Source organism: Camarhynchus parvulus, chromosome 3 (genome assembly GCF_901933205.1).
Source record: "Camarhynchus parvulus chromosome 3, STF_HiC, whole genome shotgun sequence".
Classification (NCBI taxonomy): domain Eukaryota; kingdom Metazoa; phylum Chordata; class Aves; order Passeriformes; family Thraupidae; genus Camarhynchus; species Camarhynchus parvulus.
This window is the reverse complement of record NC_044573.1, coordinates 14,351,682-14,367,631: the sequence shown is the minus strand read 5'-3', so window position 1 is coordinate 14,367,631 and position 15,950 is coordinate 14,351,682. Positions and strand designations below refer to the sequence as shown.

The following is a 15,950-nucleotide window of genomic DNA, read 5'->3' as shown; positions in this document are numbered from 1 at the left end:
ATGCTTCATAATAAGGAGAACTCCTACTCTGGCATAGAAAAAATGGCTTAAATGAGAACAGAGAAAGAATTTGTATTATTTCAGGAACTCCTGATCTATAACATGAACCAAAAGATTTGCAACACCCTGAACAATGAATGAAATGATGGTCACAGCTTTTGCTTTTTAGTTGCTAAAGGTTGATAAAACATTTCAGAAATCCCACTTCCAGAAATCTGACCTAAAGGTTTCTTCTTAAAGATTCCTAGTTTTAGTCTTCTTAGGGGAAGGCAGAAAGGTTCCTTTATTAATTTTTAAATCATTATATGCACATGTATTTTGTACAAAAGACATTAGTATACAATTCATATAAAAAGTGAAAACTAAAATATCTTTTAATGCATCAAAAAAAGCAGACGCTAACAACTTTCAAAATAGGATCGGTTGTTAAAAAAGCTCAGTGGAAAAATTTTTGTGAACAGTTCATGTTGCTGAACTGAGGCTATTTGAAAATATTTTATACACATGTATAAGCAAAATCAGCTCTGCAAGCCATGCAGAATGTACTAGATAACCATTATCCTTTTCCTGGAATCAAGCAGGGAACTGTTTCATAACAAAGTCTCGTTATTAAGACTGGTATTTGACAAACATTCCCTTGCTTTTTGAAAAATCAAAGGAGATCTTATTTTTTTCTGGTTCTAATCTTTATGCCAAACAACTAGAAGAAAAATCTAAAATGGGTAAGAGGCAGTTGTAGTATTCTATCCTCACTTCACAGCTTTTTCATTTCTACAGAGCTTTGTTTTAAAGTACTAAATAAAGTGTAAGTATTCACTTGTGTCTGCAGTACAGTTTGAACAGTGTGTGGTACAGAATGCAGAGACATAGCAGAACCCAGAGTCCCAGAACCATCACATAAATCTGCAATGCCAAAACACTTCAAAAGAAGATTTAAATCAAACTAAAACCAAGATGTACAAAAAGTCTGGATGTTTTACCAGTTTGCTGATGCTGTCTTTTGCCTTCTTCAGAATATAAACTGGTCTAACAAGCAAAAGCTTTGAATCCAGCAATTTAAACTAACTAAGCTTTAGGAGCTAAAACCTCCTAAGTAGGCTGGTGGGGGATGAGGAGCAATTCTTAAATTTTATCCAAAGTAAGGATTCTGTGGGGCTTTAAACAGATTTTATTTTCCCGTTCCAGCTTCAGATGATTGCATGATCATGGGGAGATCATCCCATATATCCTTTTAGCCTGTTTTTACACCACAGATAATTCAGATGCTTTTCAGAACAGTTTTCCTTACTTGTCCGCTGTAGTAAAAAGCATCAACAGTATAGTCTAAAAAAGTAAACAGTGGGTGACACAAAGCAGGCTCACCCTGAGCCAAGAGGGCTTGTTTGAATTTATTGGATTGATACTGTGAAAGTGCAAGCACTGCATACACTGGCAGTCTGGAGCATTTTCCTTAGCAGCAGCACCAGCAGCTCCTTCACAGCTCCCTGACCTCTTCTGCCCTACCTTTTATCTCTGAGTCCACAGACCTAAGGTTTCTAAATTTTACCATCAGAGAGATTCCAGCAGAGATGACATCAAGATTAAGAAGCACACAGGTAGCTTTTAACTGGTGTTTTCCCACTAAAAATTTCCCATACATGTCTCAAGGAAGCAATCCAATTTGGCACCAGAGATATCACAATTGTTATTACATGCCTTCCTCAATCCTGAGACAACTTCCTAAATGATCTCCGCACATCCTTCCTCTGCCACTCCTATTGATATGCATACATTCCTATATAAAGAAGCGGTTTTGAAAAATACCAGGAAAGATTGTAAGAGTTTTCTGGCTTTTTAAAAATGCTACTATTTAGTTCTTCTAGAGAACTATAAAACTGTTCACTATTTATTTTATCCTCCTTTCATCCCACTAAGCACGCTACTGGGCTGCACATTTTTACTTTTCCCTAGGGACTTTTAACTCAGTGCTTCCAGTCATTATGGATCAATTTTCATGCTTCTTTCACAGCCTTACTTGGTTGGTTTCCCCCATTTCTACCCATCCTGATGAAGGCTGCTGATGACTACAGAAGCAGCAGCAAAGGAGGGGCAGTAACTCATATCTTCCAGGGTGTCTAAGCCCCCAGGTTTCTTGAGATATATAAGTGCATTCCAACAAAAACGGATACTTCAGCATGAGCTCTCCAAAGGGGCAGGATAGGGGAACAAAAAAAACCATCCAACAGTACTGAAGAGAATTAAATGTGCCATGCTTGTACACAGGTAAATTTAGAAATGGTTAGAGCAAATCAAACCCCAAGACAACTGCATTGTGATATGGAGATAGCTAGAATTTCCCAGGGAGTGTTTGTGTGGTCAAGATATTATGGCCACTGAAAAATAGAAGTATGAACCTGTTTACATGAGCTACTTCATAAATATGTGCACAGAACAACACAAGAAACTTTACTCAAGATCTTCCAACCTCAGAAAAACATGTAAAAGTCATCAGAATCATTACAACCAAATGTTAACATCTTTTACCTATTTTTACAATAGAATTTTTTACCACAATCATCCTGCAAAACACCAACCACTAAAAATATTTCTTTTTACGCTACAGAATGTTTTCACCAACCTAAAAAAATTAACAGTTGTCCAGACTCTCAAGATGCAGTGGATAGATAATGTTTCCATGTAATTTAGTTAAACTTCAAAGCTGAACCCTCTACAAAATTCCACATCCAGCCAGCTTTAAGAGGGTAGGACAAGTGTGGCATTATTTCAATCTGTCTTTACTTACTCCAATCTGCAATGATATACCAGAGCCACATTCCTTTAATATTAGGTCACTGACAAATGTTAAGCCTTGGGCTTCAAAACCTGACAAAGCCTGTTGTGCTGAAACAATTGGTTACCTACCCAGAGCTGTAAGCATCGCTGACATAGTCTGGAAAGAGTGTTCACCCTCCTGTATCTAATCACAACTTTTCCCCCTTCTTAAAATTATAACAATATTTGAATGCATTTTTTTAAAAGAAAGAAGCTAAATTAAGTGTTGTTTGACTACATACTGAATTTAACTAATGTAGAGTATAAGAACCTGCATTTTAAATAACTCTGTTGAAACATGCACATTTCATAAAGCTGGATGATTTCCAATGAACATTGTAATAAAAATACCTGGAGAAGAAGCTGCTGTGCAGATTATAAGCTCAAACTGCAATAAAATTCAGAGTGTGCAACAATGATCACATTGAAATATCACGCACCTAAGTGTTACTCTTCTGTTTACAGGAAGTGACCTGAACACATAAAAAATAAACACATTAATCACCTCTCCTTTTCAGCCCTGCCAAGGAGCTACAAATGAGGCAGTTTGCTTTCTCCTCAGTGCACATCCATCCACCTGCAAGACTGCATCCAGTTGCTCCCAGTTTTTACCATCTCCCACATGTCTACATTGACAGTGGCCTTTCTGGGTGATAACTTCACAATGCAATGACAGACTATTGTATTTAGACACACCTTGCTGAGTATGAAGAGAGAAAAGAAGTCTTTGGTTCCATGCTAAGTGATAGTCAGATCAGTATACACTGTCCATTAATGCAGCCATGGGTAGCTTGCAGAGTGAAAAGGCGTGGAAGCAGTACAGTAATCATTTGATAGGGATATGCAGGGTATGCTAACAGATAGAGCTGGTTAAATAAGTATAGGTGCTTTAAAGATTGGATTGCATCTTTTGACTGCTAGCAGTAAGACAAATCTTTTATCATAAATCATTGTTCATAATTTCTGTACATTTTTGTAGAAGTGTATGGTATGGCAAGGAAGATGAAAAAACAGTGTCTTGGCTCAAGAGCCCAATCAGAGCAGTTCAAACAGTTTTTGCATCTGTGAAGCATGACTGAAAACATTATTTTATCATATCCAGAAGAAATTTGCACTGTTTTTATTTCTAGACTAAAGCCAGAAACCCAGACTATGGATGGCATTTGTTCCCTACCTCATGACTACGGAATACAGATGAAGGTTAACAACCCTGATGCACAGGGAGAAAAACAATGAAATCAATGCAACCATTCCAACAGTTTGAAAAATACGACTGATCCTACAATAGTTCAACTTCCCGCATACCTTTGCATACAAAATTATACAACATCTTTGCTTGACGAATGGGGTGGAAAATACATCTCTGATTATAAGCAGTTTTGACAACTAAGATTTTTTCCATTTCTAAGTGGAATAACTGGCAGGAGAAAGCTGACTTGTGCTCTGTATTATCATCCCTATTTTCATCTGCTTTTATCTTAGGGGAAAAAAGCTTTATTCACTTTGAGTTTTTCCACATTACAAGTTTTTCCTCGTCTGATATTTTTAGGAGTTCAAAATTAGCTCATATATTTCATCAAGACAAAATCATTGTAACTGACTGAGAAACACTTACAGCTCCAAGTTCTTGAATATGGGTGCAGATGTTGGATAACAGGGAGAAGGGTAGTTTTAATGCTCCCATGAAAATCCACCCCTTTTAGCCCAACTGCAACTCAGAAAAAATAATAACATTGCTTAAAAGCTTCAAAGTGTCCTCCTTCAATGGGAATTTGCTTTCCAGAAATTGCTTCTTAGATTGGCTGATTTTGCCCAGGACCAGGTGGCTGTAGAAGATTGTTCTTGTGTTTGTTGCTCCCTGAAGCTCTGGGACTCCAAAGCTAACAAACACAAAGAGGCAGATTCTTATGAAATAGAGAACAGAAAGGACTAAAACCTGGAACAATCCCAAATTCCTCAATTTGAGCATAATTTTGAAGTTTAGCAGATAACCTACACTGAAAAGACAATGGGCAATCCACTGAACCAGCTGACCTGACAAAGAAAAAACACCCTGTACATTTGAGAATAGAATTGTTGAAAATATTTTTCAATGCATCTTTTTAAGGAAATATGTATTTTGATTAGACTGTGCAGACATACCAGATCTTTCAGTGTATTCTTAGCTATCTCTACTGGTTTGTTTTACACAATAGAGGTGTACCCTGTGTCTTCTGAAAGAGTTAATAAGCTTCCAAACAATCCCCAAGAAGAAATAAAAAAACCACCAGTGCTTTTTTCTCCCAAGAAAGAACTATTTCACTTCAGGAATATTCATGGAGCCCAGCAAAACAAATCTCCTGACTTGGTTTCTCCTGGAAATAATGACTTGGTAATGCATTGAAAATTGATCTGTAAAATCACTGGGAAAGAAATTTGGTTCATCTTCCTTTCAGATCTCCTACTTCTGTAAGGAAACAAAATAGTTTAAGGAAAGATTATCCATGCTGAGAACTAAGAAATAATGCAACCTGCTTACCTTATCCTGGCTAGGTGTTGCTGCACAGGCTGATGCTGGAAATGGTCAAGCCATTGATGGTGAAGGCAGAAGGATGGGGAGGGCTGAAGACAGCAGGCAGGCTGATAGACAGGGGTGTGTTTTTGGCAAATAGAGGCTGAGTACTCAGCGTGTGGCTGCATATGGCATGAGATCATAGGAGATGATGCTGAGCTGCCAACCACTGAATGACATTCTTGCTTGCTATTATGGCTATTTAAAGAATGATGGTATGGACAAGGGTGGCAGCATTGCGACATCATCTGCTGAGTTCTTTGGTTGTCTAAAGGCAGAAAGGATGGTTTGATTGTACCATTTAGTTGCAGGCAGCCATTTGGACTTGGTTTTGGTCTTGGTGTTTCCTTGGATGGGAGTTGCTGGACCGTGATGTCTCTGTCATTCGCTGCAACAACCCCTGGGCCAGCAGCATTTGACAAGATGCTGCCATTGCTCAGGACCACAGAGTCACTGGTGTTGCTCATAGCCATGCTCCAAGTTCTCAGCGGACACGTGATGTTCCTGAGGAAACAAATAAAGCATAGTTTGGAGAGCTGCAGTGTTTTCAGATGCACAGAAATAACTTTAAATTAACATGAGTAAAGCTCTGCTCTGAGCTTCACCTTTTGCCACACAGGGAAACAGGGAAAGGAGCCATGCACACTGCCAGGAATGTCTTAAAGTACTTAAATTTGTTCAACAAAATGTTAAGAGTGAACTTATGCCAATTTTCAGTGATTACACTAAGTTATAAATCAAATGAATAGAGATTTGTCAGTGTCGGTGTCACAGCTAACAAGTAATGGCTGACATACACAGAGCAAAATCATTGTGCACAAAACTAAGCTATAGCCACTATTTATAAAAACAGATTTTGGTATAAACAATGTCACCACACCTTGCACTGCAATTTACTTGTGTGCTTTGAAAAACTGCAGGAGATGAGCCCACACAATAGAGACTATTTAATAACCAATAATGTGCTGGTTTTAGTAACCTCCTTTCCAGTTTCTATTAAAAACAACGCATATTCATGTTTATAAAGAAATTTTGAAATGCCTTATTTGAATAAATCAAGCTATTTCAGCAGACATATCAAATTTCCTGAATAGTAGATTAGATCTTTAGCAGAAGCTCAAAATGAACTGTTGTGAATACTAAAAAGATAGAATACAACCACATGTTTTTACCAGGTTGACAAAAAATAATCCCAGGATTGAATTACTGTTGATTGAGAAGCTTTCACTTCTCAGCGACATGTACTCTAAGGGCAGTGCATAATGTAATTTGTTGTAAATAAAGGGTATGAAAATATTTTCTCCTAAGGTTTTTCAGGCAATATGTAGATAAATAAGAAGTATTAACATAGTAGAAGTGACCACAGCTCAAGATCAAAACTTGTGTGAGGTGCTTACAGCAGCCAATTTTTCCCATCTTAACTATAACTTTGTTTTAATAAGATAAAAAGGCAAATTGGAGATCATTATTTTGATAAATAACATTAAAGGTCAAACACCACACTCAGATAAGAGTTTGCTACCCAATTTATATGACCCTGGGGGAGGGAGGAGGGAGCATCAAAAACACTAATTATGTGCTACTTAGAAGAATAAATCAACACTTGCTGAAAAAACAAAATCAGTTAATTACAACTGCTTTGACTTTTTAATACCGAATTTAATTAACTTCATTGTAAGTCCAAATTGCAAGGCTTGCATTATAGACAACCGAACTTTGCAGGGAGACACAACATACATAGATTAAGGCAGATAAGCAAGGAAGTTTCTAACTAATTTTCTTCCCTGATGCCTTTGCTGAATGCTCAGAGAGCTAAGCCTGCCCAGCCAGCTGAGCTATTTAATTGCCTGAATGCTAATTCTGAGCAAAGTGCTTTGCAGACTGGAATGCTCGCCCTGGCAGCCCCCCGCGCAGCATCTCCCTGAGACAGAGCTAAATCCCCCACTTCTGAAACGAAAATTAATCCCCTGCTATTTGTTCTAGATCATGTGCAGAGGCAGATGCCCTGGGAAATCATTTTCATTTAGATACCCACTCAGAACAGGAGAATATGCTGCTTGACAAGCAGATTTTTCCAGCCTTCAATTCCACACATTCTTGCCAGGTACTCCCTCCCCTGGCCCAGGAAAGTTAAGCCCAAGGAGGACTTTCTGCTGAGCATAGAGAGCAAATTCAAGGGGCTGGCTAAACTTCAGTTTGGTCAGAAGAGATGTATCAGTTATGTGAAATTCCACTGTGTATCAGCAGTCTGGTTTTCTCTCACACTGCAGGCAACATCAAACCTCAGTGGACACAGTGAGAGTTGGACACTGAGGCAGAGAAAGCTCCTCCCCAGGTGTCTGGCAGCATTTCTGGAATTTCTGGCTGCTTATTTTCACATTCACTCACATAAAGATAGTCTGCACAGTGATGCTGCTCCATTTGTTTCTAAGTTAGTTGGATCCATCCATATCATTACTTGAAACTGCTGTACACTGCTCAAAATTACTGTCTACTGTAATAATCGAACAGAAGGGACAGAGAGACTGCAAATATCTGATTTGCAGGAAGAGAGACACACACATTATTTTGCCTTAAACCCAGGACACTTACAACATTAATTTTTAGTAGCTGTTTTCAACCACTTCATGACAGAAACCACGTATCTCTGTGCCAAACACAGATGCCCAACATCGTGCCTGCAACTGCTGGGCAACCCCACCACAGACATATGGCCTTGGCCCTTCAGTGTATCTGTGCCCCTTGAAAACACTGACACGGCAATTGTAACTTTTGTCCAGACAGCTCAGCAGCCTCCATTTAATACGATCAAAGATAAATGCTTTATTTTCCACAGATACAATAGCTACCTGTGTACCTTTTGTTCAGAAATGTTTTAGAACTACTAAATAGAAGAAAAGATCCTCAGTACCACAACATATAATTCTGCGTTTGTTCTCCTGTTGAACAAACAATTAACAAACCATTTCAAACATTAAAATTTTAACAGATAGAGCTAATTCATTCTTTTTTCTTAAGCCTCGAGGAACTCTTGAGTTCCATTCACTTTTATGGACGCTTTTAGAAAGCCAATGGAAGCACCTGCTTGCCTTGAAGTTCTTTCAATGACACATTAAAGCAAGAGTACTTTGCATGCTAAGGTAGCCATCTGTTTAAATATTTTATTCAGTCACATCTATGAAGAACTGGGACTCAAACCAATTCTCCAGAATGTGAGCTGGGCTGTACATTTTAATTTGGTTTGGAAACTTTTCTCTTTTGAGTCATTGAATTTGACCAGGCTAATGTCATCTGAGTTTTGTTTCACTCATGTTTGAGAGGATTAAAAATTCTGTACTATGGTACTTCATTTGTGTCCCTCTTTATAGAAGTGGCTGTAAATCCACTGACTGCAAAACTTCACCTGCAGCTGTCACACCAAAATATATTCCTAACTTTCCACTGCATTTTGTCTCCTCTGCCATAATTGCAGTGACTGGGAACTCAGAGAGATGTAAAACTGGCCCAATGAAATAGTTAACTGAGAGTCTTTTCTTTAGAGGATGAATAAATAAGCCAATTAAGATGTGACAAGTAAAAGCGCAGTAAGATTTTTAAGATGACATGGGATGGGAAATCTAAGAACATGCTGACCAAGAAAAAAATAATCTAAAAATAGGAATCTTTGAAAATTTAGTCTTCGAAAATTCTGAATTCTTTCAATGTTGAAGTTAATTTTTGCTGCACTCCTCAGACTGCTCTAGGACCTGGCATTCTCCAGTAGAGTGGGGGTTTCAGACTTATAAAAATTTACACCTGAAAGCTTTGAAGCAGTGAACAGGTAGCCTGAACAATGAGATGGTAGAAAATACAGGTTCTAATGCAGGCAGAATCTTCTACTTAATAGAAGATTAAATACAATTAGAAAAAGTGTTAATCTACACTTTTAATATATCCCATGTCTCTGGCTGGACACAAGGTATTTTAAATGTGATCATCTCTGTAGAAATTATGTCAGTTGGACTGATAAGGGAAGAAAACCAGAATTCTCTCTAATTACTGCACTCTTGATAGCAGTAACTGCTCAGAAAGGACTTGAGCCATGCAGTTCAAAACAACTCCTGGAAGAGCATCGTATCTGGAATGTACCATGGTCTGCAGTGGCGATGTTCATGCTTAACAGTTTTATGGAGTAATCCATCTATTATTTGTGGAGCTAACAGGGAACACAGCTCACCCAGTAGACAAGTGTTGCAAGCCCTTTGGGAAACAAAGTAATCCTGTACAACACAAACTATGTGGGATTTGGTGTTCCCCAAGTAGCATGTTCCTTAAAACTTGGATTAAGTTCACCTGCTCCTTTGGCTGCAACTGAAAGAATTTTTCGTCGATTTTAGTTTCTTTAAAAGAAAAAAAAACAAAATCAAACAAAAACAAAAACAAACAAAAAACCAAAAACAACAAAAAAAACCCACAAAAAACCCAAAACCAAACCAAACCAAAACCAAAACAAAACAAAAAAAAACCAAAAAAAAACCAAAACCAAAACCAAAAACCCAACCAGACTTAAAAAAACATTGGTTCAACAAATCCCATCTGGACTCAATGCCTGCAATTGGGAATGACAGAAGTGCCAAATCCAAGAAGGAATGACATAGTGGAAATTTAGTATAACCTAATATATTAGTACAGATAATTTATAGATTTTTAGAAGACAACAGAGAGAACAGCCAAGTGCTGAGGGTTTTTTTAACCATGTAAAGAAAAAAAAAATAATACTCCAAATCTGTAACTTGCACAAAATGAAAACTAAACTGTTGTAAGACTTTAGATTTTTCATTTAAGGTAGGAAAGAATTCAAATTTCATTTCAAAGTTATCTAAAGCTTTTCAGCTGTAGTCACAGCATTGCACCACTCAGCCAGCTGAACCAGCCCAGTTTTTCATGGACTTCACAGATCTGTCAGCTACAAAGCATCATAGTTCTGAGATAAACACAATGTCCAAAGTAACAAAAATGTCTTTTCATGTAAAAATTCATCTAAACCAGCTGTATTCTAGAAGCAGTGTATTTCTCAAATAAGCAAAATTTAACAATCCCGGTGCTAACTGGTAAGACTCCTTCCAGATGAAATACCATAATGGCCTTGCAGTCCTTCAAGATGCTGAAGTTTTCCAATGTCGCCAACAGTCTTACAGTCTGTAAACTCAGTTTAATCCTCTCCAGCCTTCATCTGCTCTGCCAGCCAGAGCACAGCCACTCTAAAGGAGGGTTTGCTCCTCCTTCACATTACCAGAATTCTTTGTATATTTGCTTTTTCTCCATGCCCAGAGAAGTAACAGGTGGTGCCTGGTGTTTGATACTGGGTTTCATGGGAGATGTCTACGTATCTATCACTGCAATGGTCTTTAGCAAGTCAAGCTGCTTTTTAATGCTTCACGGTTGTTAATCTCCATTTTGGCTCCCAGCTAGATATTCTTCAAATTCTCCAGCTCTTACTCCAATGCTATCATACTTGGTGCTTGGTTTCTCTCAACACCTCAATTCTTGCTCTTCCATTTCAGCTGTTAACCCCTATCTCTTCTCTGAAAAGCTTTCTCTGTACAAAATACAGGTGCTTTCCAGAACAAGCCATCCCTGTGTTCTTTTTTCTCCTCCAGGTATTTAAAGTACATTAAATATAAGCATTTCAGCTTCAGAAAGTCTCAAATTCTTATTTAACCAACGAGCAAGTTTACCTGGTGTATTTATTAAAGCAGCCATTACACTTTGATAATTGGTACAACACAGCTCCTGTTTTTGAGAAATGCCATTATGGTCAGTGTGTTTTCCGCACAGTCTATAAATACCCATATTCTCAACTAATGTCACCCTATTAACAAGCAGATTTTCAGCAATCTAAGTCCTTGTTCCATGAGATAGTAGTTAGCAGACCATTATGAAGCAGAAGAGGTTTGTAGAGGGGAAATTTCCCCTCCTCCAAGTGTTCTGAGAGCCAGCTGTCCCTGCCATGCCTCTCCACAGCCTTCAAGGCTTTGAAGCTGTCCTGCTCTGAACCTGAGACTCCATGAGTTCATTTCCTGTGTCGCAGGCTAGCTCGGGAACTGCAATTCCTGTGACAGGGAGTTTCCAAATGTCACCATGCCAGCACCATGGCTCATGTACAGATGGGCACTGGCAACCAGTGTTGCCAAGCTGGCACAAGAACCAACCCACTAAAGACAGCTGTGGGGTGAGAGAGCTGGGAAAGACTGCAAAGGATGGGAAAAACCAACCTCTTCAGACCCTCAGAAGCAGATTTTCCTTTGCTTTTAAGCTAAAGTGACTTCTTCTGGCACAGAGAACAAACAACAGCAAACCATTTCCAGAAATCATTTGCAGGGCTTCAACTACAGAAATCAATGGTAGTGCTTTAACTACGAAGTCCTTTCAAAGTCAAAAATTTACAACAGATGTAATCAGACTATGGATAGAAGCAACAACAAGGTGCTCTGACTTCTCTTCCAAAAGTTTTGTATGATTCTGAAGTTCTAATTAAAAAAAAAGAAGGAAAAAAAAGCATATGTATGTAGGGAAAATGGAAGAAAATGTACTAAAGTCTGAAAAAGCTTTAAATACTCTGAGTTTTGGAATGAGACACAGCTAGAATCACAAATTATTGGAACCATTCTACTTCAAGAAAAAATGTGCATAGTTCTGGAAAGTAGGTCTATACCTCAGCAGAGTTTAAGAGCCCAGAAAGCTGTTAAAAAACCCCAAACATTGCTTACAACTGCTACACTGTCATTGCACTAGATCTTATTTACACAACTTACTGACTTTCCATTACCATATGAAAGACTTTAAAGTTTTTGTAATTGCAAATGTTCTGATCCAAAATAGCTCTAATGTCCTTGCACAGGATAGGAAGAAATTAAAATATGGCTCTTTCTGGCTGTAAGAAGAGTTACTTGCATTGACAGTTCCACAGGTTTTTTACTTCATTATGCTGTGGGACTAACATTGAAATTATTACAGCTGTAAAGGGACACAAAAGCAACACTTTAAGCTACAGCCCCAGCGATACCTACCAGCACCCTGGCTATATAAATGTTACGTAAGAGCTTAAGAAACCGCTCCACCATCTTCTTAGAATCAGACTTTTTGTTTTCTGTCCAAATTTAAAAGCTGTGTTTGAACACAGTAACATAGTAATAAGAATTGTTACTAATATTAGCATTTTTCTTCCAATTTTAATAGGAGCACTAATATAATCTCCCTCTACAGTACATGAAATAAGGCAAAGAATCAGTGAGACCGTCAGGGCACATCAGGCAGGTACACACTGGCAGTCACGCCTATTTGATAAACACAGAGCATTTTTGCACTTGGCTACAGAAAACGAAGCAAAGCACTTTTACACTATCAGTTCAGAATAATTTTCTTCGAAAAATAAACATGGGAGTTGTTTGGTTCCCCCCCAACCCCCGCTTAATTTCCCAAGCTTGAGTGGGTTTAAAGTCTCCCATTCGCTGAGCCGTGCTCTGAAGGTCAAATGATAAACCTCGCACAGCACTTTTATCACAGCGTATCTATCCCAAGAGCCGGATCTCGAGTCGGGGCGGGGGGAAGTTTGCTTTCTCACCAGGCTCTTCAGCGCTGGCAGGGTCCTGTGCTAAACTCTCCGGCATTTCTACCCAGCTGAAAAGTCTCTCACAACCCCAGGAGGCCACTTACATTACAAAGTAGCATTGCAGTGTAAATAACACAGAGTTAAATCTCCATCCCCGCGCTTTCTGAAGGCACGGCCAAGTCCGAAGCGACCCAACGGGACGCAGCTCTGGCCACTCACCAGCCGCAAATCGGGGCAGAGGGGCAGGAAGGAGGCGGCAGCCCGGTCTCGATCCAGGTATCCCCCGGCTCCGAGCCCGCTGTCTCCGCCGCCGGAGCCGCTGCTCCGCTCACCCCAACACTGGCCCCGAGCGAGGAGCGCCGGCAGCCGCGGCCGCCCCTCCCCGCAGCAGGTCCGGGCTCCGGCAGCGCCTGGCGGCTCCTCCCTGCTCCTGAGGCCGCCGCGGGAGCCCCGGGCCGCTCCCCGCCCTCGCTCCCGGCCCCCTCGGATCCGGTTCGGGCGCGGGGCCGAGCACTGCCGCCTCACCTGCCCGCGCCCACCGGGGCTGCGCGCCCCGCGGGCTCCGCGTCAGCCTCTCCACATGGAGAACACGAGTGGCACTGCCTTGGCACCGGCTGCTGCAAAGGGAAAGAGCCGAGGAAGGCGGGAGACTGAAAACAGCTCTGGGACTCATTTGGAGTGCCTTTCAAACTCACTTCAGGGTTCATTAGCTCCTAGCAAGGGCTTTTTTCCCCCAAGCACCAAGCTCTTACTTCATCCTTTAGTTGTCAGGCCAAATATTGGTGAGTGGCTACAAATCCCCAACAGGTCTCCAGCAACAGAATACCTACGGGGATTTAAGGGCCTTCAGCCCACCAGATTTTACGATATTTGTACCTAAAAAAGCTTCATCCATAGAGGAGTACTTGAGAACCTGCAGTTCATCTCCACATACATCTCAGATCACACTTCTTTATAAGACTTTATAAATACAGACATAATTATTACAGACTATTACTGCAAAAAACTGAAAATTTCATGGTTCACAACTCAAAATGAAAAAATAGAGATTACCAAAGTCTGGAGATAGTTAAAACATCAGTTCTAGGTATTAAGGTGGGGAACATGGTACTCGCTCACTTAGCAGAGGTGTTCTATGAGGAACTTAAAATCCTACCAGAGGAAGTGCAACAAACAGGTCTCAGTCTGTGGTTTGCTAGGATATTACGTTCAAACTAACTACAAAAGCCCATAGGCTCGCAAGCCTTGTGTTTTGGGAGCTGACTCCTGGTTTTTCCTTAGCTCTGGGTATCTCAGATACAAAACTCAGAACTGGTATCTTCCTGGGGAAGATCTTGTGAATCAGTCTCTGTAAATCCAAAGTAGATCACAATTCACAGGCATCTGACTGGCTTTTAGAAGTGCTCTCCTTACTCTCTATTGAAATATGGGAGTTCTGATTTCAGGGTCACGTTGAACTAGTTGGAGCAAAATTAATTGCTCATCTATAAACACCTTTACTCTTTGTAAAGCAAAAGATTTCACCAAAGGAAAGACTGAAGCACAATTCCCCTTAGTGTGACCTTAGAATTATGCATTCCAATTGTGATACAAGTCAGCTTGTATCACACAAGGCAGCTTTTCCTGCTAATTGGATCTGGTCTTTAACAGGTGGTGAAAAACTGTGCTGCTTCCCCACTTCTAAGGGGAAACTTTTTTTGTTAAACCTGTCTTCCTTGACTTTCTCACTGAGCTTAAACTGGGAAATTTCACTGCCATCAGCTGCCATCTCCACCTCCCCCACAACATCAGTATCCTATCTAGAACATAATTTTTTTAACATTAATGGATTCTCTAACAGAAAACTTGCTTTCTATCCAAGGTAGAACCATTCAGCGTTAACGATCGAGGACAGATTCTATGTCAGAAATGTATTTTGCTCAAATCTATTTATTAAGCAAAACAGCACTACTACAAAGCAGGTAACTCAACCATAATTCAAAATGAAAGTAGGATGTCAATACAGTATTCACTTTCTGAATATCTGAAACACATAATATAGCCTAGAAGCACCAGAAGAATAATCTCAAAGTTATTTTTCCAAAGTCACACAACTCCATGTATTTTTGAAAAACATATCTACTAATACAAGTATTTCTGAAATGTGTCAGTATTATTGTGTATCAGTTCACTGCAGATACTGTGTCCCTTGTGTTTGCTAATCACCTCAAAGAAATGACAAGAGGGACATAATATTTGCTCACCGCTTTTATATCGAGGAGGAAAGGGACTATATAAATCTAAAGGATTACAGTCTATTAAGACTCTTAAGATTATATGTACTGCAGAAAATAGTGTTAGTTTCTAAGCACATAAATTTAATGCAGATACTTTGTTCCCAAGGGTGACAGTAAAACAAATGTATAATGTATGTTCAGAGATATGCTTAATAAAAGTATTTGGCCAAATGGGATTTAAATAGTGTATCATACATTAGAATTACAGCCTTGTAGTAGATTATTGCCCTTACAGTATCTGAAAAACAAACTCAACACTAAGTGCTGAAAAACCTTTTGCCCATGCTACACTTAGGCCCTGCAGAGCCTTGGTTGCCCTGGGTCCCCCCAACATATTCCTGGTTTGGACATTTCCATCATCCACCCTTTAACATCCCCCTTCTGCATCACTTCTAATGTTGCTACTTATCCCACCATTCATCTCCAGCAATAGCAGACAAATGCTGACTTCTTTATTTGCAAGTGATTAAAAAATACAACTAAGCCCTACAGCATATGGAATGCAGGTTCAGTGAAAAAGAATGGAAGAACTTAGAGTGATTCAAGGCAGACCAGGAATGTCAGATTTGATCTGTGGAAGCCTCGAGAGGATAAATGAGTTTATCCTATAAACTGTGCTATTCACTGCCTGGAAATGCATCTATGCAGGGAATCTGGAGAACATCTGCACTACTAATTCAGCCTTGGTTTAATTCAAAATGATCCTCAATGTATCAGGAAG

At 39.6% G+C, this 15,950-nt stretch overlaps 1 protein-coding gene across 6 annotated transcripts in view; it reads right to left on the bottom strand.

Moving 5' to 3' along the window:
• The window catches only part of DISP1 (dispatched RND transporter family member 1), an 88,204-nt gene that overhangs the window by 28,094 nt on the left and 44,160 nt on the right, over positions 1-15,950 (bottom strand). For 3 of the 6 annotated variants that reach the window (XM_030946586.1, XM_030946589.1, XM_030946591.1), the window contains one exon: positions 5,330-5,866. In XM_030946586.1, coding sequence (XP_030802446.1) covers positions 5,330-5,866 — 537 coding nt within the window. Of the gene's footprint in view, positions 1-5,329; positions 5,867-10,477; positions 11,923-13,057; positions 13,790-15,950 lie in introns of those variants that run through there. The other 3 variants (XM_030946590.1, XM_030946587.1, XM_030946592.1) reach the window with 3 other exon arrangements.